At 41.8% G+C, this 25,674-nt stretch overlaps 4 protein-coding genes and 1 long non-coding RNA gene across 9 annotated transcripts in view; 2 read left to right on the forward strand and 3 right to left on the reverse strand.

Annotated features, from left to right (window-relative positions):
• LOC116427025 (prominin-like protein) overlaps positions 1-18,119 on the forward strand; it is a 62,733-nt gene extending 44,614 nt beyond the window's left edge. Inside the window, exons 2-15 of one of the 2 annotated variants that reach the window (XM_076374049.1) lie at positions 67-334; positions 2,596-2,948; positions 4,008-4,129; positions 4,225-4,248; positions 5,518-5,813; positions 5,946-6,095; positions 6,156-6,371; positions 6,448-7,003; positions 7,119-7,277; positions 7,590-7,711; positions 8,686-8,736; positions 9,525-9,686; positions 12,479-12,592; positions 12,983-18,118. In XM_076374049.1, the coding sequence (XP_076230164.1) occupies positions 67-334; positions 2,596-2,948; positions 4,008-4,129; positions 4,225-4,248; positions 5,518-5,813; positions 5,946-6,095; positions 6,156-6,371; positions 6,448-7,003; positions 7,119-7,277; positions 7,590-7,711; positions 8,686-8,736; positions 9,525-9,686; positions 12,479-12,592; positions 12,983-12,995 (2,606 nt within the window). In that variant the 3' untranslated portion in view covers positions 12,996-18,118. Of the gene's footprint in view, positions 1-66; positions 335-2,595; positions 2,949-4,007; positions 4,130-4,224; positions 4,249-5,517; positions 5,814-5,945; positions 6,096-6,155; positions 6,372-6,447; positions 7,004-7,118; positions 7,278-7,589; positions 7,712-8,685; positions 8,737-9,524; positions 9,687-12,478; positions 12,593-12,982 lie in introns of both variants that reach the window. The other variant, XM_076374050.1, reaches the window with a different exon arrangement.
• Positions 7,688-9,541, reverse strand: LOC116427026 (uncharacterized). Of its 2 annotated transcripts, none has more exons than XR_004235008.2 (3): positions 9,112-9,541; positions 8,309-8,990; positions 7,688-8,223 (listed from the first exon to the last, which is right to left on the reverse strand). It is a non-coding gene; the product is annotated as an uncharacterized LOC116427026 (long non-coding RNA). The 2 variants fall into 2 exon arrangements; XR_013000137.1 differs by having other exon boundaries at positions 7,688-7,815; positions 7,944-8,990.
• A 49-nt stretch (positions 18,120-18,168) lies between the features above and the next one.
• Positions 18,169-21,190, reverse strand: Ttc26 (tetratricopeptide repeat domain 26). 2 transcript variants are annotated; one of them, XM_031976844.2, is made up of 7 exons: positions 21,050-21,190; positions 19,985-20,511; positions 19,471-19,720; positions 19,193-19,402; positions 18,820-19,126; positions 18,500-18,740; positions 18,169-18,420 (listed from the first exon to the last, which is right to left on the reverse strand). In XM_031976844.2, the coding sequence occupies exons 2-7, from the start codon at positions 20,341-20,343 to the stop codon at positions 18,309-18,311; spliced, it is 1,479 nt and encodes a 492-aa protein (XP_031832704.1). In that variant the 5' UTR covers positions 20,344-20,511; positions 21,050-21,190; the 3' UTR covers positions 18,169-18,308. The 2 variants fall into 2 exon arrangements, with proteins under 2 accessions (XP_031832704.1, XP_031832703.1); XM_031976843.2 differs by lacking the exon at positions 21,050-21,190 and adding an exon at positions 20,680-21,039.
• Nubp2 (NUBP iron-sulfur cluster assembly factor 2) lies at positions 21,139-23,568 on the forward strand. Its single transcript, XM_031976847.2, has 5 exons — positions 21,139-21,281; positions 21,347-21,435; positions 21,701-21,922; positions 22,268-22,421; positions 22,494-23,568. Exons 1-5 carry the CDS (start codon positions 21,171-21,173, stop codon positions 22,698-22,700), a joined length of 783 nt encoding a protein of 260 aa, XP_031832707.1. The 5' UTR covers positions 21,139-21,170; the 3' UTR covers positions 22,701-23,568.
• Positions 23,018-25,667, reverse strand: r-l (rudimentary-like). 2 transcript variants are annotated; one of them, XM_031976845.2, is made up of 4 exons: positions 25,513-25,667; positions 25,177-25,367; positions 24,595-25,078; positions 23,018-24,518 (listed from the first exon to the last, which is right to left on the reverse strand). In XM_031976845.2, exons 1-4 carry the CDS (start codon positions 25,640-25,642, stop codon positions 23,734-23,736), a joined length of 1,590 nt encoding a protein of 529 aa, XP_031832705.1. In that variant the 5' UTR covers positions 25,643-25,667; the 3' UTR covers positions 23,018-23,733. The 2 variants fall into 2 exon arrangements, with proteins under 2 accessions (XP_031832705.1, XP_031832706.1); XM_031976846.2 differs by having other exon boundaries at positions 25,446-25,594.
• Between the last annotated feature and the right edge of the window lie 7 nt (positions 25,668-25,674).

Consider the following 25,674-nt stretch of genomic DNA (forward strand, 5'->3'; position numbering starts at 1 on the left):
AGTTCGCGGAAAGGTCTCCTCGATTCTACGACCGTTCCACTCACGTAAGAACCGTTTCTGTTGCAGGGATGTTCACCGTGAAGAATGGGATGCCTGTGTTCCAGTACACCTTGTCCGAATGGAAGACCGTTGTGACCCATTATGGTGGCCTGGCCGGTCTAGCGCTGATCGGGCTCCTCCTGGCTGCAATTCTCCCCTGCGTCGGGTTGTTCTTCTGTTGCTGCAGGTGCGCCGGCCATTGCGGCGCCAGGAGTCAACCGTTCGACAAGAAACACGATCATTGCAAGAAGGTGATGCTCAGCATGGTGCTGATCGTCGTCGCGACGATTATACTGTGAGTGTTTTAATAACTCGCGAGGGAAATCGAAACCGGAAGTTCAGGGAGTTATGAAAGTAATTTAACACATTCGCTACCAGCGCCTGTTTCAGTGGCGGACTCTATTAGAATATTTTCTTCGATCCAAGAAATCTTCTAAACAAAATATTAGAAAAATGAAACAAACGAATCATTGAGTTCTTAACACAATGCATGCTGGTAACGAGAAATCCTATTTTTATGTAGAGACACTTAGCTGTGTAACCTTGCTAATTACAGTATTTAAACAAATGTTAATTGTATTGAACAGATGATGTATTTAAAATGTATTATACAACAATATGATACTTGAGTTTTCCTATAGATAGTGATATAATTTGATCTCACTGAAAATCGCCATCAGCGCAATTCAATTTTCTGAAAGTTAGCCGGTATGCAATGTGTTAAATATAATGTAGTTTATAGTTTCTAATAACAATATCTATAGGATTTATTTCATTTTCGTTATTTAAAATATAGAATTACGGCCGTTACAAATATGTGACGCTAATGCATTGCAGTTATTTTTGGTGCCGTTGTTCCTTCTCGTCTATAAAATTGCAAAATAAAATTTTTCAAAGGGAGTTGGCAGGGCTATTTCGAAAAATGTTATTTTGCAGTTTTATAGACGTGAAAGGACAATGTATGTCCTGCAATGTATTAGGCTTGACTTTACTTGCACAGAAAGTTTCATAATTTGAAAATGCTTGTTTTCTGTTATAATAATAATTTAATGTATAGTCTTTAACACATTACACTTAGTGTTTTGTGGCCATACCCATTAATGGACTCAATTCCAAAAACAATCTGACCGAGAACTTTTGAACGCCACTGTACATATTGTACATATATTATATATATATTCAATTGTTCTCGCATCCAAAACCCCAAGATGGTCTTACCTCCCGAACGTACGATACGTCACATTGATTTTCATCGAATCAAAAACTGACTGGCGCACTATCCGATCTGCAAATGCAATTACGAGTGCAAGAACTATGTAGTTAGCTCTTCAGCAGGCATCGATCAATCCGTTCCCAACGCGTCAACATCGAAGGAACGAAGCTTCGGATTACCGCCGTTAATCAGTCGAAATCTCATTACGCTGATCCAACAACCCTGCTGTCGATATTAAAATTCCCTTGTGACGTTGCGATACCCTATTGAACTCCGCAACTCCGCGGACGCGAATTCTAAGCTTCGAACCGCATCTTTCGATTCTCCTTGGAACACTTGAACTTTCCGAAGATGTTCGCATTCGTCTGCCTTTCCAGCATCTAGAAGCAACTGCCAGTCGGTGTTTGATTAAATTACAGTTAACACGTTGAATGCCATGGGGGTCACCGGTGACCCCCAATCAAATCGAATTATTACAGTTCACTCAATTAAACGATGATTATTTGAAAACATTTCTATATTATAAATTATGCTACCGAATGAAGTGATATTCAGCTAGATGAACGTGCAATAATAATAATGCAATTAAATCAAATGATTCAACATTATATTTTTTCATTTTGTGTATTTTCGTCTAAGAAATCATACGGCGTTCAACGTGTTAATAATGTGTCAACGCATGGAACATTCGAAACAAGTTAAGAAAAATATTCTGCGTGAATAATACTAAACACTTGTTCTTTTATTAAATGAAGAAACTCCATGTGTGAAAATGCAGTTTGAACTTATTACATTATGCAACAAAGCGGAATTTGTTGAAATATTTGCATTACCCGAATTTGAGACATTTTTAACTCTTTGTGGACGAATGGCATTCCAGCGAGATGAAATTGTTGTATTAAACAACAAAAGATCAGCGTGCAGTTTCCTGTTTTCCTATTAACCCCTTGGCGTACTAATTACTTTCGCTACTAAGCTCGTAACATTTTGCTATCAACAATTTGGAAGAAATGCAACAAAATTATCCGTTCCACCTGAAGTGGAAATTTCATTTGAGGATAATAAATTAATAATAGCAAAATAGTTCTTTTCTTTGATCCGTGGGCAATGAACAACATTGATTGTTGCTAAATTGCTCTAGAAATCTTCATCGCGAGTCTCACTTGTCATTGTACGGCAAGTGGTTAATTAAGCAATTGTGTTATTTAGCTTAATCTTCCGAAGGTTACGTGTATTTCAAAGAATCTTCGTCCGTAAAGAGTTAATTGAATAATGAATATTTATAATGAAAGTATCGAGTGCAAAGAGTTAACCTCGTCGGTCGTGTTCTTTGATGATTCCAGGTTCGGCGTGGTGTGCGCGTTCGTCACGACGGAGTACATGCAGGAGGGCACCAAAGAGCTGCCGAACAACATCAAGGTCAGCCTGAAGGACGTGAAGCTGTACCTGACCACGACGAAGGAGCAGGTGAACGCTGCTTTGACGACGAACTTCGACGAGCTGGAATTCAACCTGAACAACATCCTACAAGCCAGCGGCAGGATCGTCACCGAGCAACTCGCCGAATACTCGCACGCGGTCTCGTTGACTAATCTGAGCGACATCGTGGCTGGCCTGGAGTCCGTCAAGGAGGACTTAATGACCATGCAGACGATCACCAGAGATCTACGGACGAACGCCAGCCAATTGGACATCGGTATAGTGCAGCTACGACGAGTTGACAGACTATTCAAGCTGAAAAGTCAGAGATGCTTGGACCGCCTCCATCTTTGATACATGATCGTTATTGGCGGCACGGCAGTAACAAGGAGAAGCGAGATCGAATGCGACGGAGTGAGATGTAACAGTAGAAAACGAAGTTGGTACTATGAACTTCGATCTGTATCATTACATCTCACTTTATCGCTCAGCTTCGCTTCTGTCCTTTGCTACTGACGCGCAGCCAATAACGATCACGCGTCGAAGACGGAGGCGGTCCGAACGTCATGAGTGGAAGAGTCCCTCTGCCCCTCTGACTTTTCAGCTTGTGTGTAGTCCGCCACTTCGTCGGAGCTGCGTGTTACTTGTTTCTTCGTTTGCTTGGAACGAGGATTGCGATAGAAAACGCACTTCGAAGATCTCTTTGTTTTCGACTTATTGAAGACTAACTATACGCGTCAGTAATCGTTAACATTAGGTCTACGCAATAATTTCATGTATATTGAATTTTATAGACAATATTTGGTAAACATCGACTTTGATGCAATTGCATCAGTATGTATGTATTTCAATTATCTATTTTTAAATCTCTAGTAAAATCCGAACGAACAAGGATTTTTCTAGGAAGTAGAATAAACCGTACAGTAAATGTTCGTAGACCTAGTGTTAAAGGCTTGAGAATATAGAAACTCTGAAGCATTCTAATGAATCATTAACTCCTCGCGGACGAGACTGTCTTGAACTTCTTCTGATAGAACACTGAATTATACATTGAAATTTTTAATACTAAAAGACGACCGCGTGTCAGTGTCTCATTAGAATAACTAAGTTATCTATTTGCGATCTTCGATTTTAGACGTCGTAGCTTGAACTTCCAAGGGTTAAATAGTTTTGGAAACGATAGCTTTGAATCTTGAAATTAGACACTTTAAACGAAACAGTTCCGAGCGAAGTGAATTTTATTTGATTTACAAATAAACACACTGCAGGTGCGGTTGTTGTATTAATACCACTACTGCATCGCAGCCTCGATGAACTGATTGTATTTTTCCACCAGTGGTGCGAGGCGTGAAAAGCAACCTGCTGCACACGCTCTCGGCCTGCAAGACGCAGAACTGCAAGCAGGTCCTGAACGATTACAAAGTGAGCCAAATGTCGGTTCAAGTCGACTTCGACAAGGTATAAACACTGCTTTGCCTCTACCGTATCCGGCCATAGATCGTTCCGTCACTCGACTAATATATTCATTTCTTTTGTCCTTTACACGCATGCAGTACATGGACCGCTACTTTCCGAAGGTATGACTTTATTGCCTGATAAGAAAACGTGTGCAGGTTGCGCAGGGGAACAGTCGCCAGGTTCCAAAGATGCAACAGTATCATTGAAACATTGAAAAGAATCGATCGACTAATTGTTCTCTAGTTCGCGAGACATTTTTAAATTTCAAGATTCATATCGTTTATCTTAGATAAGTTCTAAGTCAATTATAATTAATTCTTACATTCAATATTCTTGAACAAACGATTCACAGTTATAATCGTCGATCTTTCACCCGCATTCGACGAACACCAAATATGGCGGCGACCGTCCCGCGCAGCCTGCACCTCAACAATTCACCTTCGACCGCTTTTAATTTGCTTGCGTTTCATTTCGTTCGATCGAGTTCTTACATCGTAGGCCAATGGAAGTTGATATTGTTTATTTTTCATTTTTTTTTTTATCGAACGTTCCTTTCAAAAGTTTCTTATTCAATGATTTTTCTGCGTAATACGGAATAACGCGTCTAGAACCGGCGCTATCGTTTATCATAGAATAATGAATGTGCAACCATTGGTATACGAACAGGATTACTGTATCAATTTGTCTGATTCCATGCTCGCCACCAATAGCTTCAGTCTGTAAGTCGTAAGCTAAACAAGCATGTGGATTTTCGATTCTGTGTACAGTTTTTTTTCTATGTGTGATGTTCAAGTGAAACCGCCTCTGTTTAAGTGTGATGTTTAGAATGAACGGGGACGGGGCTGGTTCGAGAACCGTCTGTCTTTCGAGTTCTCAGGAGAAACTACAAAAATAGAGTCCTAACATTTTTTCCCTTCTTTATACGTTTATTCATTCGTTCGTACATATATCATTACTCGTTATCGTTCATTATTATTCGTTAATGTTCTCGAACGAGAGGAGAGAGAGGATCGAGTACGAATGCAACTCCTTCCACTTTGCACAGTTTCGTTGGTGAACCGCACAGAATTCAGTCTTGAAAGTTCTTCTGTCTCTTGTTGCACCGTGTGTCTGCGACTCACTTTGCATTTTGTAACTCTATACAAGGAAACCCGTTTATACAGTTCATCCGCCGCGACACACTTGCCACGAATTCCGTTACATCTTACATGAAACTCATCTTCTCCGTAGGAACGACTGTTTTAGAAGGCCTCGAGCATGACACTGACTCTTCTGTTCGTTTCGATTTACGTTTCTGCATTACATTCACTTTCGATGGGACTTTTCTTTCGGTCGTCGAGGTTGTCGTTCAATCTCGAGAGATCAACTTGCGAAACGGTTTCTTGCAGTTGCCGAACGTCACGTCCGCCCTGTACAACATCACAATGCTGATGAAAGGGAACATCGTGTCGGAGGTCAGCCAGGGCAAAGAGTCGTTCTTGAAGATACAGAAGGACATCCAGCACGCCGTGAATCAGACGATACCGATGGTCAGCGCGAGCATCAGAAAAGCCGGTGACAATCTGACCAACATCGCTGATGACATTACAGCGTTGATCGATAGGATAAACGTAGACATTGACAAGTTCAATATCCGGCACCTGGACGTAGCGCGAACGCACATTGACCAATATTCGTTGTACAGGTAAATGGCAGGGTCGAGGGAGGGTAAAATGACTTAGGAGACAACCGGAAGTTCTTCGACACTTTGTAAAAAGTTCAAAGTCTTTCCCATAGAAAACTGAATGAAATATTGAGACATCCTTGAATTTTCCAGGTACTACTTAGGCTATGGTATATCCAGCAGTCTACTGACCGTTCTAATTTGCCTGACGTTCGGCCTCTTCTGCGGAATCTGCGGGAAACGTCCAGATGGCTACGGCGATGACTTCTGTAACAAAGGCTCTGGAGCGCGATTCTTAATGATGTGAGAATTGATTTGTGGATATTACTTGGAAAGTACTGGAATTAACACGCACCATTTCAGGGCTGTCTCCGCTATCTTCCTTTTAACGAGCGTGCTGATGGTTATCACGGTGATCCACATGGTCACCGGTGTCCTGGTTCAACGAGCAGTCTGCGAGCCGCTGAAGAACCCTAGGGACAACAGGATGTTCAAGCTAGTCGATGAAATGGTTGAAATTAGGAAGATTCTGTACCCGAAGAACGTTAACGCCGACGTGAATATGAGTTCGATAATCACGTGAGTATACCTGAAACAAGGATCAATGGGAAACCGTGTGGAACTCGGAATGAACATGAATAAATAATAATCGCAGGGAATGCCACCTGAATAAGACCCTGTATAACGTGCTAAAGCTGAAATACCTCGTCGACGTGAACAGCCTGCGCGAATACGTCGGCAGATACGACATCAACGACACGATTCAACAGCTACGCCGGAAGATCAGTTTGTCGCCGGGGGTGGTGATCCTGACGGACAGCGCCAAGTCGAAGTTGTACGACCTCGCTCAGAGCGGGCTCAGCGACATAAAGTTCTACCAGTACGCCGAAATTCTCCACGAGAACATCACCAACATCAATCTAGAGCACTTGGCTAGACAACTGCGGGAAGTCTCGGCCAAATTGCCCGAAGGTCAAGAGGAAACGAGACTCAGCCTGGAGAAGAACGCCCACGATCTGGACCATTATCACAGGGATCTAGTGGTGCCTATGGCGATGCTAAGCGAGCAGCTGAACGAGACAGCGCTCACGCTTCAGGAGACCATTAAATTTAATCACAGCTCGATGGCGGAGGCCATCCACGTCCTCGTCGACGAAGTCACGAAAGCGCAGCAGTTCCTGAACAAGGACGGGCCGGAATACGTTCAATATGTAAATTATTTCTTTTCTCTTTTGTTAAAAATCACTTGGACGCAGCCTGATTTTCTAGGTTACTGGAAAACCGGAACGGTCGTGTTACCTTTCGCTCGTTTTTGTTCGTTTGCAGCTAGCAACCAGGTTTGGAAACGCTTTCCTCCGCCAAGTCGATGTCTTCCTCGAGCACCTCATCGAACGCGCGCTGCAAGACATCGGAAGATGCGCTCCCGTTTCGAACGCGTACAACGCTACGGTGGTCGCTGGCTGCAACAAGATCTTGGATCCATTCGTGAGTCTATCGACGATCTTTGTTAACCCTTTGCTAAGCTTTCCTCTAGAAACATTCGACACTTTCGTATGAGACGTAGACAACATTATTTTAAAGGAATTAATGAAACACGTAAAACAAAGCTATTTTATTTAAATATTTCACATGTTGATGCATTATACGAAACTTAATATTATATATGACACTTTGTAATTGTATTATATCGAATGAAATGGTGACAGTCATCTCTCGAGTGCAAAGGGTTAACTTTCAGCGATTGTTCACCGGTTGGAAATTATTTGGATGATCTTTGTGTTTCCGGGACACGCGTAGAACGGTTTCTGGGCGAGCGTCGGCTGGTGTTTGATCCTGTTCATTCCGACCATAGTGTTGTGCGTGAAACTGAGCACGCTGTACCAGAAATCGGACCCATACCCGGGGCCCCTAGTCGAAGCGTAAGTTTCTTTTACTTGCCGCGTCACTTAATCCTCGACCGATATACCAAGTGTCGCTAGATGTTCCCAAGGCGTAATTTAAGTATACTTAATGCATGCGGATTCTGAGAAAGAAAAAAAAAGAACCAATATGTCCCCTTGGTCGTGAAGTTAGAAATATATAAAAAGAAGAATCGGGATCAAATTGGCGCATTGATATCACCGAGGAAAACTAAGAACAAAAACTCATTACATTGAAACAATCGCTTCTATGATTTCTCCGCTAATTTCTTGCCAGCAGATACCGAGCACCCTTTCTGTAGAAACTGTTCAGTCTTCTATCTCGACCTCTCTTGGTAGTTAATCGAGCTTCCATATACCCGTAGCATGCACTCATTCGAAGCTTCGTAATATCTTTTCATTTTCTAGTCAAAGCATGATCCATTCCGCTATCTTATTAGAGCGAGTCCCAAAGTTGCAGCGGCGAAATCTCTTTAAGCAGTCACGTGGCAAACGACGACCCGTGTATTTACCTATGACAGAAGCGCAGCGCACTGCCTATTTCATTTTCTGTTTTCGTCTACTCGGTGTGTGCGTGCGTGTGTTGATCACTAATACCTTTCTTTTCATGCCGATTGTACGCGTCTTCTTCTTTTCCTGAACGTACAGTTTATCAGAGAGAACCAAGCGTAAAGCAATATATACTCATCTCGGCAGGCAGTTCGATTGTCTCTCGGTTCTGATATTTGTCATCTATTTCTACTATCTGATTCAAAGCTCACACAGTATTTCAACGCGAGAATTACTAAATTAATCAAATGACTCTTCAACGCCTAGCAGTTCGAACGAGATTAAACAACGGTTACGATCAAGTCAGAGACACCAAAGACAATCGGATTGCCGGTCGTCCCGCAGTAGTTTATATTAAGTTAAAAGTAGCTGTCTAATGTGTGGAATGGTTGTTGGAATCTAACCGCTAACACGCTCCGTTCCAGTGAATATTTGTATGACGCGTACGCAGACAGGGATAACATACCCCTCGCTCAGTAAGTATACAACTACAACAGCCAAACTTGCTCGCATGGTGTAATTCTGTTTGTTGTACGTGTCGCATGTATACATTCCTAACGCTGCGAACACAGTATAGTATCTTCGCTACACTCTACCCAACGCTGCCTGTGTCTCGACTACAGACATACTGTTTGGTACTTGGTAAAACCCAGTAGCATGTCCAGTAGCGAACTCTCGTTAACTGAACCGTTGGCATGTTCATTCCTGGCATGCAACATCCTTCGATACCCTGTGAACAAGATACCGTAGGATTACAATTAACATCTGAACGAACAATCCCAAATACTTTTGTCTAATCAAGATCACGTCGACGATACGAATCCTACGGTATCAACATCTAGATACATAACTCTGTAATCCGTTGATACTCCTCCGCTATCTAATCATCGCTATTGACACCTTCTCGAAATTTCTTGTTCGATTACCACGATTCGCAGTCGATTACGATGTTATCACGTGATGCGTTCGGCGATCAGAAGGTGTCGACAGTTTCGAAGGTTTAGCAGCTCGTCTAGCATCCTCCGGAACGCTTCTAACTAGCAACGAATAAAGAGTACGGCTTCTAAACCTTTTTTTTTTCTTCCTTACACGCGCGAAACAGCATTGACGGCGTGTTCTTTGATCAAGCTAGGACACTAACGACACACGTAACACGCAGAGACAAGCTTCTAGAAAACAGTATACTGATTTCTCTAACTCGCATGACGAGTGGCCAGGCGGGGCCGCCGGTGCAATCCGACTAAGAGCTGCCTTTTGATTGCAGTGTTCAGGACAAGAAGTACGAGTCGCACAACAGGCACCACCCGTCTGCGTACGTGGAAAGCTACGACGGTCCTGCTATCGGCTACAGCGAGAGGGAGAGGATGTCCGACGCCCATCAGAGCACGTCTCGCCACGACTCTAGATATTCCGATCTGGCGCCGAAGTAAGTGTCCCCCGTACCAGTCGCTCCCGGATCCATTGAAAAATCGAGACCTCGCCAAGGAACAGGATACCCTAAATTGTATTGTGTCTATAGTCAAATCTAATATCGGTGGCTATTCAGGTAAAATGCTACCTCTCGAGCGTGTCAAGGAGTCAGGGTTATATGAGCCGCTCGTCGGCCATGTCGGAACTCCGCGAAACATCCTTATCATTGTAATGTTTACAAGAGTAAAGGAATATTTATTCCATGATACTAAACCCTGTGAAAACATGTAACTCTTTGCACTCCGATTTTGAAAACCTCTCAGCAACACCGAGTCATTTTATTGAGTCACCAACTATTCCAGGATTATTTACAATAATGCGCGCCATTTCTAATGTTTTATTTAACACTAGGTTTACGGAACGCGTCAATTTGACGCAGATTGAATTTTATAAACATTATTTGGTAAATGTTTCAATCGGTTTTCGTTGATCCAATTACACGAATATGAATCCTGATTGTCTATTTCTACATCTACAGTTTCCAAAATCTAAATGAACGAATATCAACTTCCCCAGGAACAACAGAATAAACTGTACAATAAATGCCCGTAAACCTATTGTTGAAACGAAGGTATCAACTTATCTTACAATGTCGCCGCACGGAGTGCAAAGAGTTCTAACAAGCTGAAGACCAATAGAATCTTGAGAGAACATAAAACACGGAGTTAACCGATAGGCGACTCATAGATCATCTTTTCCCTGGAGTAATCGCCCAGACATCCTCACTGAACAATCGACTTTCATTGATCGACGAGTCTGTCCGTTCATCGGCGATCCTGTTCCTTTATCAGTCCACGTTCTCGTCGAATCATTCGACTTGTATCATCGTTCCTCGGTCCCGGGGCAGGACAGTCGTTGACCCAGCGGAGAACGCCTCGCGTCAGGGGTTGCAAAACGCCTCGGCCTCTTTTCTCGCGAGCGAACATCGACCAGCACGTGTTCCGGCATCGTCTATCTCTTCCCCGGTTCACGACAGTTCATCTCTGGTTTGTTTTGCCCGCGCACCTACCGCCTCCCCTTCCGGTACACAACTTCAAAGTAGAGTCTTCGGTATATCGATAGAAGCGCAGTAAGTCACGCAACCATTCGCATTTGGAATTCCGGTAGTCCTTTCGGTTCAGCTTTCTGTGGATACGATCGCGCGCTACGGGACACCTGGTCTTACCGGCAATCTTACGCAAACAACCTCCGTCTTTATCTTTCTTTCCCTCTCTATCTCTTTCTCTATCTCTTTCTTTATCTGTCTGTCTCTTTCCTTCTCTCGAAATGCTCTTTTCCTTTTTTCTTTCACTCGATCGGTGAGCAGGGTTCCCACTCATCGCGCGATACTCTTTCTCCGCCCGTTGTCCTGCGGCTCTCTAACACACGCTGAAACATAACCGTGGATGGGATCAAGTTCGACTTGCTCGATGAAATTTCGGGACCACACGGCGCACGGCCCGCATTTCGGGAACTCGAGACTCCGCTTCGAATTGTGAAACGCTGCCTGGCTCGAAGCGTTCGAAATGATCGATTAATTCCTTTCTTTCTTTCTTTCTTTGCTGTCCACTCAACAGAGGAGCTTGCACAAGACCGTTTTATCCAGGCGAATTTCATTGATCTTCTTCTACTTCTTTCTCCTTCTTCTTCTTCTACTTCTTCTTCTTCTTCTTCTTCGTTGTTGATTTGGCTTCTTCGACATTTCCGGTAGCTCGACTCGCGTGAACGACTTCGTGCCTCGAAGCAACCAGTAGAAATTGGAATGCCATCGCAACCGATCGATCGTAGATATTGTATTAACGTTGACACACCGCTTGATCCCGTCCGTACAACTCATGCAACCCCGTTGGTCACGCTTTTTCTCCCGGTTATTTCCAGGTGAGTGGGAACCTTGCGGGGGGGCAACTTCCCGCGTCTCTCGATACGCCTCTGCACGTAAGTCGCAAGACCGATTGTTTATCAACTTATGTCTCTCACACTCTCTCTCTCTTTCTCTCTCTGTCTCTTTCTCTCTCTGTCTCTCTCTCTCTCTCTCTCTCTCTCTGTCTCTCTCTCTCTCTCTCTCTCTCTCTCTCTCTCTCTCTCTCTCTCTCTCTCTCTCTCTCTCTCTCTCTCTCTCTCTCTCTCTCTCTCTCTCTCTCTCTCTCTCTCTCTCTCTCCCTCCCCCCCCCCCCCTCTCTCTCTCTCTCGCTCGCTCGGTCTCTCTCTCTTTCTCTTTCTCTTTCTCTATCTCTCTTTCTCTCTCTCCGTATACTTCGTATCTTTCCTTTCTTTTCTTTCGTTTCTGTTGTTCGTTTCGACTGGTTCGTTTTTGTGCGCCGCAGACAGTTTAGCTTTGTCGGCTGGAGCTTTTTGCGCGCGGACGAGGACACACGGGGTCACGACGATCGTCGGGCAGCCGGCGTTGTCAGTCACATCTAACGGAAGCTCGCCTGATTAAACGCAGGAACAGCATGCGTCGAGTTCGTGCGTTGAACCTGTCGCCGGGATTTAACCGCGAGATAGAAACCGGGACACCTTCTTTTAGTTTCGCTTAGCGGCAGCTTCGTCGTGCGTTTGTTCGCTAAAGGCAATACACGCTGTTGGCAGCAGACACGTTCGATGTTGGACGACTTCTTCTTTTTCCGTTTTTTCCTTTACTTTCCCTCTTTCGTTCGTAAACCTTGTTCGAGTACGTAACGTCTGTCGATGGATATAGCTGACGAAAATGTTCCTCGACCGCGGGGACGCGTGTCGCTCGATTTAACGGGGGCTTGGCGTTGCTTGCAGGAACTGGGACTTCCCCAACGGCGGTCCACCTAGGTACCAACCAGCCGCTGCTGCTCCACCGCCGCTGAGCACGGAATACGAACGACCACCTCCCTATTATTATCCTGGACCAGGGTGAGTCTCGCCTGTAGGCTATTTCCGGCGTGAATGTTTTTCAGTGCGAATGCAACGTGAATGTACGTGGATTGAGCGTTAACCCCTTGCCCTATTTACTTTCGTTATTAAGCTCATGTAGCATTTTACTCTCGATTTGGAAGAAATGTAACAAAACATTCTGTTCTACTTTCGGTGGGAATTTCATTTGAAGATAACGCATTGATAATAGGAAAGTAATTGTTTGCTCTGATCCGTGGGGTATGAACAACATTGAGTTTTGTTGAATTAATCTAGAAATCTTCATCGCGAGACTCAGTCGTCATTGTATGGCAAGGGGTTAATGGTTTGCGTGGGACTGTCGAGTTCCTGTCTGATTCAGTGACATCATTCGTTCGTTTCTTCTTCCAGGGACAGAAATTAGGAATCGTGTGCCGTGGCATGCACGAAGGTAGCGCTGAGTAGCGTGGCTACCCACAGTCTCACCCGCAGTTACAAAAGGACGCTCAAAAAGAAAGAGAAATCCGGATGCAAGCGGGACTATGTTTAACCGGTCGCGTTGCATTCCCGGTGAGCGTGCCACGGGGCGAAAATTCAGTTTAAAGACCAACTTTGATACAGACTGAGGTAGGCTAAAATGATGGATCCTTCGGCGAGCGCGAGTAGTGTGATCTATGTGTACGATCCCGTTTCTGCCCCCCGTTGTTTCTTCTCTTCTTTTCTTTGAATTAGTATTATTGTAAGGGAAATCAACGCGACAGCGTGCGTGTGCGTGTGCGTGTGCGTGCGACGAACAGAGAGAATGCGAAAGATTGTGTTTACGTTGCGTTGAAAAGTCTTGCGACCAATTGTTTTCTTTTTTTTTTTAATCGTGCTTGAAACGTTCCCCGCCGTTTTTCTTTTCGCGTTCGTCGTTCCCCCCTGTGCATTTTACTCGCAAGACAGACCGTAACGGAGCGACTGTTCGCGTCGTTCGCGCTCCATTTAATCGTCAGACGATCGCTCCGGTTACACGACTGATTATTCATCGACGTTCGTTCCTTACCGACGAAAATTTCTCTTCTCTATTCCTCGAGAACCCTTCCGACCGACACGGCCCTCGTCTTACGAGCGTTTCGTAGAGATCTCTCTCGTGGATCCCTCGTCGTCGCTTCAATCTCCGACGCGCAGGGTCGAAATCGTCGTCCACGCTGACGGGGAGGGTGCAGTTGAGACGAATCGCCAAGAAATCAAACAGTTCTTTATCCACGAAGCTAATCAAAAATATTTTAAAATAATTTAATCTCATTGATTCTCGTTTAACGATAGAAACCAGTATTAAACGCGAACGCTTCTCGAGCATAGGGAAGAGAAGGAAGAAATCAACGAGTACCGCTGGCAGATAACTCGATGACTAGACTGAGGAACATTTTAACTGTTATATATTAACATAGAATTATTTGAAGAATCACAATTCGATCGTTTAACACTAGAGTTACCGTACCAGTCAAACGGACTGGTTTCAATGTCTTTCGTTTCGCAATTATTTATATCTTAAAAGCATTGATTCCAAAAGATCTTGAAAATAAATAATTTCCCTCGAATACTATAACAAATGTCTGAAGAAACCGAAAATAATCCATTGTTACAATTTTTATGGGTATTGCATATTAATTGTATTAAATGCTCGGTAGTTCTAACATTAACACGTTGAATTCCGCACGATTTTAAGGTGCAGAATATGCGAAAAGAAAAAAATACGATATTAAACTATTTAATTTAACTGCGTTATTATCGCAGGTTTGTTTTGCTAAATGTCACCGTATTAAATAGCGTTATTTACAGTATAGAAATGTTTTCAAATAATCATCGTGTAATTAAGGAAATTGCAGTAATTAAATTTGGACGGGGTCACCGGTCAGCCCCATGGCATTCAACGTGTTTATCGTCGCTACGGTTACGCGTAACCAATAAAAACTACAAACAAAACCCTTTTGTCCCTGTACCGTCTCGCCAGTCATCGAGTCATCCCCCAGCTGTATACATAGTTTCATCGTTGTACCACCGACTGTACCCTCCCATCCACCCAGTATTAACGAGAGTCCGTTGTCGCGTGTCGCTCCTTTCCGGCGTCCGATCGCGGACGGCAGCGGACGAGCGTACAATTCAGCCGCTTGTGTCTTATCGATCCTCCTCGCCACTGTCTTTTCACGTGAACTGCCTACCGGAGCAACAAATGGCGGCGCAGAGTAACCACCACGACGAAGAAGAAACGAAGGAAAAACGAAGTCGCGCTGCCAACGCTCGCGCGATCGAAGGATCGAACGTTCGATCCTCTTCCTTAGGATCGAGGCGATTAGGATTTCTCGGAAGCGTTTCTTACGATTGTTTTGTCAAGCGTTCACCGTTCGCCGAGACCGATATCTTGTTTCTCTAGTTTAACCGAACCGCGGCCCTAACCGGCGAATCTCTCCGCGATGTTCCACGAGGTCATCCGAGTCGCTTTTAAATGATCCGCGAACGGTGAACGGCTACAGTGTCTTGTAACGCGCTCGAGGCGATCACCTAGACTAGCTTTACTGTCTGTCGTTTGAGATAGCGCTGAGCAACCTTTGTCGCGGGCTAGAATATAGTACTCCTTGCAAGCCAGAATCGAACATCCGATATTCTCTGAATGTTTAAAAGCTTCAGATCATTTTCGCCGCACCCGTCTATTGACGAACGCGTTGCAAGCCGAGTTGCTCAGCGCTTGTTTAACGCTAGAGCTACCGAGCATTTGAACTGACTTTCGAAAGTTTCTTTATAGAAGCTGCAAACGCGCATTTATTAAGATTTCAATTGACTTACATTTGAATTTTACCGAGTCAGCTTCCTCTTTCAGTAATCGTAGAAGAAATCGGGAATAGGATCGTTTTGACTGATCCGGTAGCTCCAGCGTTAAGAGATTCTTTGGTAGAACTTCCGTTCACGTCGATCACCATAACTGCCGTATCGAATGAGTAATCGCGTCGCCGGTTGGTCACGAGCGTTCGAGCGACGCATTCAGAAATCTCGAGCACTGAACAACGCCATATTTAAATGCCAAACGACGTTTCTCCGTGTGGTCAGTGGCGGTTCGAACGTTACGGATGGTGTCGGTGCCGGTTCGAACCCCGCGGACCACCGTGCACGCGACCTTGCTCCATCAGAGGGCCAAGGGAACCGGTAGAAACCGATCGTCCACCTTCCGGTGGAAACTAGTCTCTCGGCAAGGTCGTCGTTTACGAAATACTCTATGTACATGGTTCTTTAAGTAGACGTTTTTTCTTACTAATTAAACTTTACCGTGTAATTCACCGATTGTAGGCCGATAGGGTGGGGGTCCGCGCGTCGCATAGAGGTTCTAACAGTTGGTCTACGCGGCGAGCGGACACCTCGGCGAGCGCAACATCGGTTCGAGCATCCTGACGCGACAAGCTCTCGCCGTCTTCTCGACTGACGAGCGAGTATCCCCGTTCCCTCGGAGTGTAGACACTGTTCCAACTAGCGAAGCCGACTTTCACGGTGTTGAACCCGAACGAGTTCCCCGGGCCCCCCCGTCGAGAGGCACTAACGCACCCACGGACACGTCAGGATGATGTATTTTCGTCGTAGAGAATCTTTCCGACACAGCCGTTGCCCCGCCAGCAACGAGAGTTTTAAACGTTTAACACTGTACGGTAGATTACGCCGCCCATAATGCTGACACGGTCTCCGATCGACCGCTAGCAGATTGCCAAAAAGAAAAAAAAAGATAAAAAAACCGTGTTGGGAAAAAGCGCAAAAAAATGAGCAAGAGACAGAGCGAGAGTGTGTGCGTGAAAGAAGAAGAGCGAGAGAAAGAGAGAAAGAAAGAGAGAGAGAGAGAGATGTGTACTTTCCTCGTATATTGTATCCACACGTGGGAGCACAAAGTCGTTAGGGTGTTTTTTTAAGGATTGTGGGAGTGTGTGAGGTTCGCTTGAAAGGGTTACACATAGCTCGTAGAGTGAATGCTAGCTGATAACGAAAAGTCAAGGGAGCGAGTGAGGGAACCTACCCGCGAGGAGATGATGATTTCCGCTCTATCATTATCGTATTTACATACAATGTTTAGCATAGTGAAAAGTAAGCTACGTTTTTAGCGTTAAGTGTCGACGTTCAAAACGGACACGCAACAAGTATCGTCGTCAACGTCGTCGTCGTCGTCGTCGTTGTCGTTGTCGTTGTCGGAGACCCGACCGAACCACGATCGTTCTTTCGTTTATTCGTCGTCAACCCCACCTCCCCCACCCCCGAATTCCCTCGTTCTTCTCTTCTGTTGGGTCCGTTCTCGTGGCCGATCGAGAACGATCGTCTCGCGCGGATGCAAGCCGGAGAACGAGCGTCGAGCGACGACGTTTCGCGCGTGCGAAACCGTGGAAATTCGAATTTCGTGTAGCCGCTTTTACAGGCACCGCGAAAACCCATTTTTGGTGCTATTTTTCTATATATCGATGTGGTATGGCTCTCGGTAACCGAGGCGCTCCTTCTCCGCGCTCTGAAACGCGTGCGACAGGATCGACAGATCCTTTTTACCGTCTTCGCCGCGAACACGCGAGACGCGAGTTGCGAATTCGCTCTGTTAGAGGGTGGACGCGAGCAAAGGGCGTCGCGAGAGGCGAAATTTGAAATTTCGTTAAGAGAAACTCGACCGACGGGTCAGTTACGAACTGTACACTTGCGTTTAGATAATTAGTCTCTCGTATAGTTGTTTCTTGTTTTTAATGAGACTCCGGAGGTGTTGCTCTTCGTTCTTCATTCTCCGTGGGACGCGTCACCCTCGATTCTGAAAACCCATCGGTGGTCGAGACGTTCGCAGGCGTTTGAAAATTGACGCGAAACGGCTAGGCCAAGACAGAAGCTTCCGAAACGTGATTTAGTTTACTATTGACAAATTCTAGTTCTTAATTCGTTTGTAAGAATAGCGTGGATAGAGAACGAAGACACGGAGTATTTTCGACTTCTGTGTTTCGAAAAACCTCCCGTGCTAACCGGAAGCTCGGCGAAGAGGAACGTCAGGTCTGGAACGGCTCGACCATCGTCGGGCGACACGAGTTTTCGTATGGTTTCGACGTAGACGTATTTATATTTTCGACGGTATCGTTCGAGAGTTTTCTTACATTCTCTTAATCTGCTCAATATTCGGGGCGCCCATTTGGCGTTCGAGATGAGTGTTCTTCTTCGTTTAATCCGCTGAACTTCAGCAGCCATTCCATCGGAATTGTTCTTGGAAACCGGCGAGTCGCCGTTCCCCCGTGATTTTCCAAGAATCCGTTCCCGTTCTGAAGAATGTCGAATGTATATGCGTACATATATGATTCGATCGGAAATTGTGCAAGTATGCGAACGTGGTGTAGGCCATCGACTATGGTGTTTTTACGATTCACCGTTTGTGTTTGTTAAAACTAATTATTATTACTATTACGATGATTATTATTAATATTATTATTATATTATTATTATAAAATGAGTGTATCACAGTTTAAATATATCTATTTTATATTAAATCATCAATGCCGCAGCGATGGTCTTGTTCCGCATAGGACAGTGATTACATCTATATCTCATCGATAGTAAGTTTTATTGTATTTCAGATAGCGGATCGAGCCGCGATACAAAACGCATTAACACTGTCCAATTGTTTGCTATCAGATAAGGCCACTCGTGGCTGATACAATTAACGATAACGCCCACTTTATTGTTCAGTAGTTTTTAATTGTCAACAGTTGATACGGTTATCTTTACCCCACTTTCTCATCACCCGGATGATTTGATCCACTTGAGAATTAGAAGTATTTTTCAAAAGCTGTATAACATCAGGTAACAGTTCTCTGGAACAAAAACAAGAGTTCATTAGACAGAGCGCTACGAGTCATGGTGACAATTGTCGTGGAAGGAAGTCTCTCTCACTTGGGCTGCTTCTCAGCTACAATATACTGAAATGTACCGCAACAAGCGCCACGTTTTCCTTCCCAGTTCTCAGGACTAGGATCCATCCGTTCCAACATGTCGAAGGCCTTTGCGGCGTACCAAAATTCACCAACTTTGTAACAGTCATTCGCGATCAGTTGCAGTAAATTAAACGACTCCGTAGTCGTGTCCATTTTTAAGTATAAATTCCATGCCAACTGAGGCTTCTTATTCATTATATCTGATGATGAAATACTTGTTATCGTTCTTGTTGTTACTGCTGAATTTAGTATTCATGGACAGTAACGGAGAACACTTACAACAATGAGCCAGAAGACTAATGTAAATGTAATCATTTTTATATTTTTCATTTCGTATAGTTAAGAATGCTTCCTCTGCCTCCTTAAAGTAGCCAGCTGCTGCTTGTGCCTGGGCATAATTGAAGTTGAAGTTGTCTTCGTTAGAAAAGTAAGTTTTGATCGAGTGCAAATACACCAGAACTTCTTCAAATTGGCGATAGAGGAAGAAGGAAGAGGCCATGCATTGTCTTCCAGGTATGGTGTCGCATTCTGACGCTGAAGAGCCCACTAGTTGGAAACATTGTTGGGCTGTTTTTATGTTATCTCGCTAAAAGTATGTATAGTTTTAATTAGTGTGATTGCTTACTGATATGTGAGGTTTATTATTGCTTACAGAATTAGTCTCTTGCCCCATCACCGCGTTAACTATCCCCTGTAAAATGTATTCCTGTGGTACTGCTGGTTCAAGATCCTTGATTAATTCGAATGCCTCTCGCACATCGTCTTGTTTCAAGTAATAGATTACTAAATTAAGTCGAGCCTCTGGTATAACGTCCACTAAGTTGGGCAAAATTTGTAGCGCACCTTCTCCACCTTTGAATACCTGTCATTAATTCATTTATAGCGTTAAACGTTACATAGCTTGGATGTATCTTTCATAATAATACTTACAACTGAATTGTGACGTATAAGATCATGACTGGAACTGAAAGAGTTGGACATTTTATCTATTAACTGTTTCATTTCATTCTGTGCAGCAGTTCCATTGTATAATCGAAAATGATTGCATGCTTTCAGATTAATTGCAATTGCACTGTCAGGATACTTTTGCAGATACACTTGAAGAACTTCCTGTGCTACATCATAATAGTCCAGTTTATAGTAGCACAGAGCAACGTATACGTTTAATGCAAAATATTCTCTGCAAAGTGGACATTGAAATGAGAACTTTGATCAATATTTATCCTGCCTTGATTGTGGGAATCACAGGAAAAGGATGAGGAAAGGATTGGGTACCTGGTATTTTTCAATTTCATAATCATGCACATGTCTGACACTTTACTAGACATATTGTCTTCACCGAAACTACTTGAATTATCACTATCTGAGTCTCTGGGCGAACAGTTGAGTTAAAATTCAAACATTTCTGACGTTTAGGTAAAGAAGAAAACACATAGATAAGAACCTGTTCTCCAGCAAAATTTTTTTATAAACATCAATGGCCTCTTGGTAATGAGCTCTAAGGTAATGATTGGATGCCAGGCTGAGTTGATCCTCTATGACATCCTGTAGCATGTGATTGTAATCATTCAATTTTGATTCATTACCCATTTTATGTGCTAAGTGAAAGAGAAGTCTGTTCTTCAGTTTGCTATCTGGAGCATCCTCCAGAATTTTCTGTGACTCAGGGTACATCCCAAGGTAAAAATAGCAACAAGCTAAGTTTGTTAGCAAATCCACAGCTGTTTGATCCTTGTTTCTCAAGTTTTCATATATTGTAGCAGCACGTTTGTAATCTCCTAGGTGAAAAGCACAGTAGCCCATCCATAGTTCAAAGTTTAAACTAGTCTCCGAGGTGCTGTTGAACTCGAGAAGTGTAAGAGCTCCAGTATAATCTCGTTTCTCCAAAAATTCCTCTAATTTAGGTATTTTCTTTTCCGATGTTGACCTCTTCACCCCCTCAGAAGAGGCTGGCTTAGATCTTGACAGTATCTATTACACAAGTTTCTACAGTGAGTATTGGAACACAAAAAGATTAATAAAAAAGAAATGAAAAAATGTAAATTAATGTTTCAAAGAATATTTAAAATTAAAGTTTTCCCTTAAACAAAGAAAGTAAACTAAAGAACAGGATAACACAGCGCACAATGTTATGTTTACCATTTTTGGTCACTGTTGCTAATAGTTACAAGTATCTATTGATTCCCGCATACGAATAGCGCTATGTTCGCGATAAAATGTTAAATATATAAAAAAAATATATTTTCTTTAAAACACTTGCACATTTCCTATACATTATAAGACACTTAGAACTATATGTATACAAAATAAATTTAAATGTTACTCCTTCACGCGCAATACAAGTGATAGAATCTGCTGTTCTATATTTTTTTCGCTATATAACTTTTCCATTAAAACTATAATAATAATTTTGAAAATTTTTAATGAAAATTCATTATTTTGTGGAAAGAAGGAAAAGGAAAAAATGTTTCAAATATATTTCCTCAGTACGAAAAAAGGGGAAACTGACCGTACAATGTCATCCTTGTCCTACCAACTGTATTGTCCTCATTAAAAGTCGGAGCGCTCAGAACGCGACGGACCGTCGTAGAGGTTACATCGCCGGTAGTGTTTTTGCATTTATTTTCGTAATGCTGGAAGGTGTTAAGCATGTGTTGTTAGTGCTGTCTGGTAAAGGTGGTGTTGGAAAATCAACAGTCAGCACGCAATTAGCTCTCGCGCTCAAAGAATCGGGATTTCGAGTGAGTCGTAGAATATTGTACACCTTATTTCTAGGTTAGATTGCTTACATGTCAAAATGTTGTAGGTGGGTTTGTTAGATGTCGATCTTTGTGGACCTAGTGTGCCTTATCTATTAAATTTAGAGGACAAAGATGTCCATCAATCGTCTGACGGGTTTGTGTACAATTTCATTAAAATGTTGTTCTATAGTGAAAAATATACTTTCCATTTTTTAACAAATTAGTGTATATATACACTTTTGTGGATTAATTTTGAAAACTAAAAGGAAAGAGAACTTTGCTTGCTATGTTAAGGGTTCTTATAGACACTAAATAATATATAAGCTTGAATGAACTGTATTATGTGTATTATTCCGCTGAGTTTTAAACAATCATAAATGTTACACAATCTAGTCATTAACATTGTTTGGGTGTTGAAGATGGGTACCGGTGTACGCTGACAAAGAACAAAGATTGGCTGTCATGTCAATAGGATTTTTGTTAAAAAGTCAGAATGACAGTGTTGTTTGGAGAGGTCCCAAGAAAACCGGGATGATCAAGCAATTTTTAAATGATGTTGTTTGGCAAGACATTGACTATTTGATCATTGACACACCACCAGGAACCTCGGATGAACATATTACAGTGATGGAAAATTTAAGGTATCATTAAAATGGATTCCTTCCTTTTGTTGCTTATTCATTTTTTAATTTTTTATATGTTTGTGGCATTGACTCTTAAAGGAAAATGTTTTGCTCTATAGATCTTTAGTATTACCAATATCATGTGCTCTTGGTCGTTCACATGTGACTGTGATTAAGAATCATGTGATGTCCAAACGAAACATAACTCTAGTCAGATAAGCGAATGGTCATGAGATTGATAAGCTCTTATATTCTGGTCGAATGTGTACTACAAGTGGAAATATCACAAACATTGTATTAAACATTCGTATTTCATAATGAATGCATGACATTAATTTGTACTAATAAAGATATGTTTTATAGGAGTGTAAAATGTGATGGGGCACTTATAGTAACTACTCCACAAGCAGTTGCTGTGGATGATGTTCTCCGGGAAGTAACATTTTGTAGAAAAACTGGCATTCATATATTTGGTATTATCGAAAATATGAGTGGATTCGTGTGTCCTTCATGTTCGGTTAGTAAATGAACTATTCATCTTCCTTTATAAAAATCTATTTATTGCTTTTACAAAGAATAAGCATTTCAGGAATGCACGAATATATTTTCCGCGGGTGGAGGGATAGCCTTATCAAAAATGGTAAATGTACCATTCCTCGCAAAAGTACCCATAGACCCACAAGTAGGTAAATTGGCTGAAACGGGACAGAGTGTTTTAGTAACTTTACCGGATAGCCAGGTGGCTCAGGTATTCCGGAAACTAGTCGAAGAACTTACCAAAAGCAAAGAAGCATAAGAGTGAGACTATGGATTCCACCCATACAATTCCGTGTGAAATATAGTACTTGTTTGTGATGTTAAGGGGTCTTCCAAATTTGCAAGGACAGTCTTTTTTATTACATGTTTTTAAGGTGTAAAAGAAATTCTCAAGATGAATAAAAAGGTAACCATATAATTTAAGAAGACACTGGATTACAGTTACTCGAAAATATTCTATGAATCAATGCACCTTTTAATGCTAAAGAAGGAAGATCCCTTTATCGTTAGCCCTTTGCGAACCAATATTCTTTAATGTCAGTTATCATAGGTGATACATTAATTAACTCGAAGAAATACGTTTCTAATGGAAAGTGTATATGTATCTCTTGATATTACAATACGATTGCATAAAAGAATTTGCATAATCACAAAGGGTTGATCTAAACGGCGTCCTAAATTATGTATAGAGCGTACAAGTACAAATACAACGAGTAGTTTTACACAATAGCATTTATATGAGGTACATGTTACTGGAATTTTTGCACTTTATGAAAAATACAATAACAAAGAGTGTGCGTGTACATGGTCAATAATAGAGAAATATTGAAGTCGTAAATTTGGCGAAGTCCTGTAAGAACAAACTTTTAATATCCTGACCAGGCAGGACATTAGAGCCTAACGAGATATATATAATTTTGTCAATCTTCCTAGCAATTAACCAACAATACGTTTATAAAATACTCGACGTACATTTTCAGTTATAAAATCGCCTCATTTACGACTTTTATTTTTTTATCATCGAACGTTAACAGAAACGTTCGGATATATTTTATAAATGCTTTTTTCACACAATAATATGAATGTGGATTAGCGTACCGTTGTATAATGTATATACATCGAAAATCTTTGTACATTTTCGCGTTCTATTTACGGTCTTTCCAAACTCGTAAATTTATATAATTATTTACACTTTTTAATTGTTGCGCACGTATTTTAAAAATAAAAAAATAATATATTTTTTCTTGTATTTTCATATAGACCTAGTGGCAATAGGTAACTGTAAGTACCTTCTATTGCAATCGTTTTTCGTAAGCAATCCAAAGTTCCTTTTTATATTCTAATGTAGCGGCTAATCGATCTTCTGCCTCGGAAATACCTCTGCCAACAACAGCCAGATCTGCTCCAGAATTTACTACAGATTCTGGTGTGTTGTACTGCTGTCCTAAGTTGTCTGAACTTTCGGCGAGCTTTACCCCAGGGGTTAACTGAATGAGACCTGGATCTGTAAAAATATTTGACTGGCAAACAATGCCAGTGACCATATCTGAACTTTGCGCAATTGATACTGCGTGCTGTGCATATTCGCTATTTGTTAATGCACCTTTGGAAGACATTTGAGCTAATATAAAAATACCACGTGGTTTGTTAATACTTTCTAAACCAGTTTTTAGTCCATCTATAATACTTTGACCTGCTATCGCGTGAACAGTAACAATATCTGCCCATTCCGCGATTTTATAAATACCCTTTTGATACTGTAAAGATACTGTGTTGCCAATATCAGCAAATTTTCGATCTTCCATTAATAAGAAATTGTGCTTCTTAGCTAAATCTTTTAAACGTTTTATAAAATCATCGCTAAAATCTTCTATTATATCTACGTGCGTCTTTAATACCACAATATGTGGTCCTGTCAAATCAGCTAACTCCAAAATAGAGTCAGCTTTAATTAAGTCAGCTGCTAAACATAAGGTAGATTGTTTTGTTTCCATCAAGTTGAATATTTTAGATGCAACTTCGTTTTTAGTCTTAGTCGCGCGAGAGTAAAATGGTTCCTTCAGTTTTGTTTCTGGAACTTGAAAAAATATAGGTTGAAATTATTTAACCATGCCAATGGAAAACTGATTTATCAATGTAAAAATTCTATTTACCTTGAACAGGAATAAGAGGTGCTTGATATTTTAACAAGTAATCGGTTACATCTTTTACAACCTTTAGTGTGATCTTGTTAGCTTCTAGAAGATAAGCCATAATAGTGGTAATCGTATATAAACTTTTTATATTAATATCATGATTTTTTATGTTTCTTCTGCCGCCTTGTTGCCTGTCAATTACCACAAAAGCGTCTGTCACTATTAAACCCTCCTTTCTTAAAGTAAGTGCAGTTTCTAAAATGCTGCTGCCACTAGTAATTACATCTTCAATGATTATACAATTATCTCCTTGTTTAAATTGGCCTTCTATCATCTTCATTGTACCATAAGCCTTTGCTTCTTTCCTTTTTATCAACATAGGTACATTAGAATCGACAGAGATCAAAGTGGCCAGTGGCAAAGCTGTATAAGGTACACCACAGATTTGAGATATGTTTGTACACTCTTCCGAAAATTTCCATAGTGCCTTAGCCAAACGAGCCTTAGTAATACAAAAGAAAATGGAAATAATATATAAATCATCTGGGTTATCGCGTTAATTCAATAAAATAATTAGTTTTGTCTGAATTATTTTTGTACCATAACTTTTGGGTGTGAGACTATGACTCTTAAGTCAAAATATACTGGAGTTTTCAAACCAACTTTGGTCACAAATTCTCCAAATTTAAGCGCGTCAATTTCAAACAGCGCAACAGCTAATTCTCTCAGCTCTGTATCTATGGCATTCGTATTTTCTGTCATGATTTCAACTTTCTGGAGCACACGTGGATCTGCAAACCATGATATCCAAGATATTAAATGATTTTAAGGTTAACTCGTTAGATGCAACCACTTTTATTTCGAATTACATTTCAAACGAATCTATACCCAAATTTAAAATAAAAACAATTTGTACGGTACTTATGAAATAATTACGTTTAATATAAAAATTAATATCCAAGGTCTTGTACTGTCTTGTGATCAAGACCACTTTATCTTCAATTAACCTCCAAAAAAGGGAACTGTCAAGGTTCTGCGATATATCGACTCTGTCGAGATAAGACATTTAAATTTTTACCGCGTCAACATGTGGTAGTT

Source organism: Nomia melanderi, chromosome 14 (genome assembly GCF_051020985.1).
Source record: "Nomia melanderi isolate GNS246 chromosome 14, iyNomMela1, whole genome shotgun sequence".
Classification (NCBI taxonomy): domain Eukaryota; kingdom Metazoa; phylum Arthropoda; class Insecta; order Hymenoptera; family Halictidae; genus Nomia; species Nomia melanderi.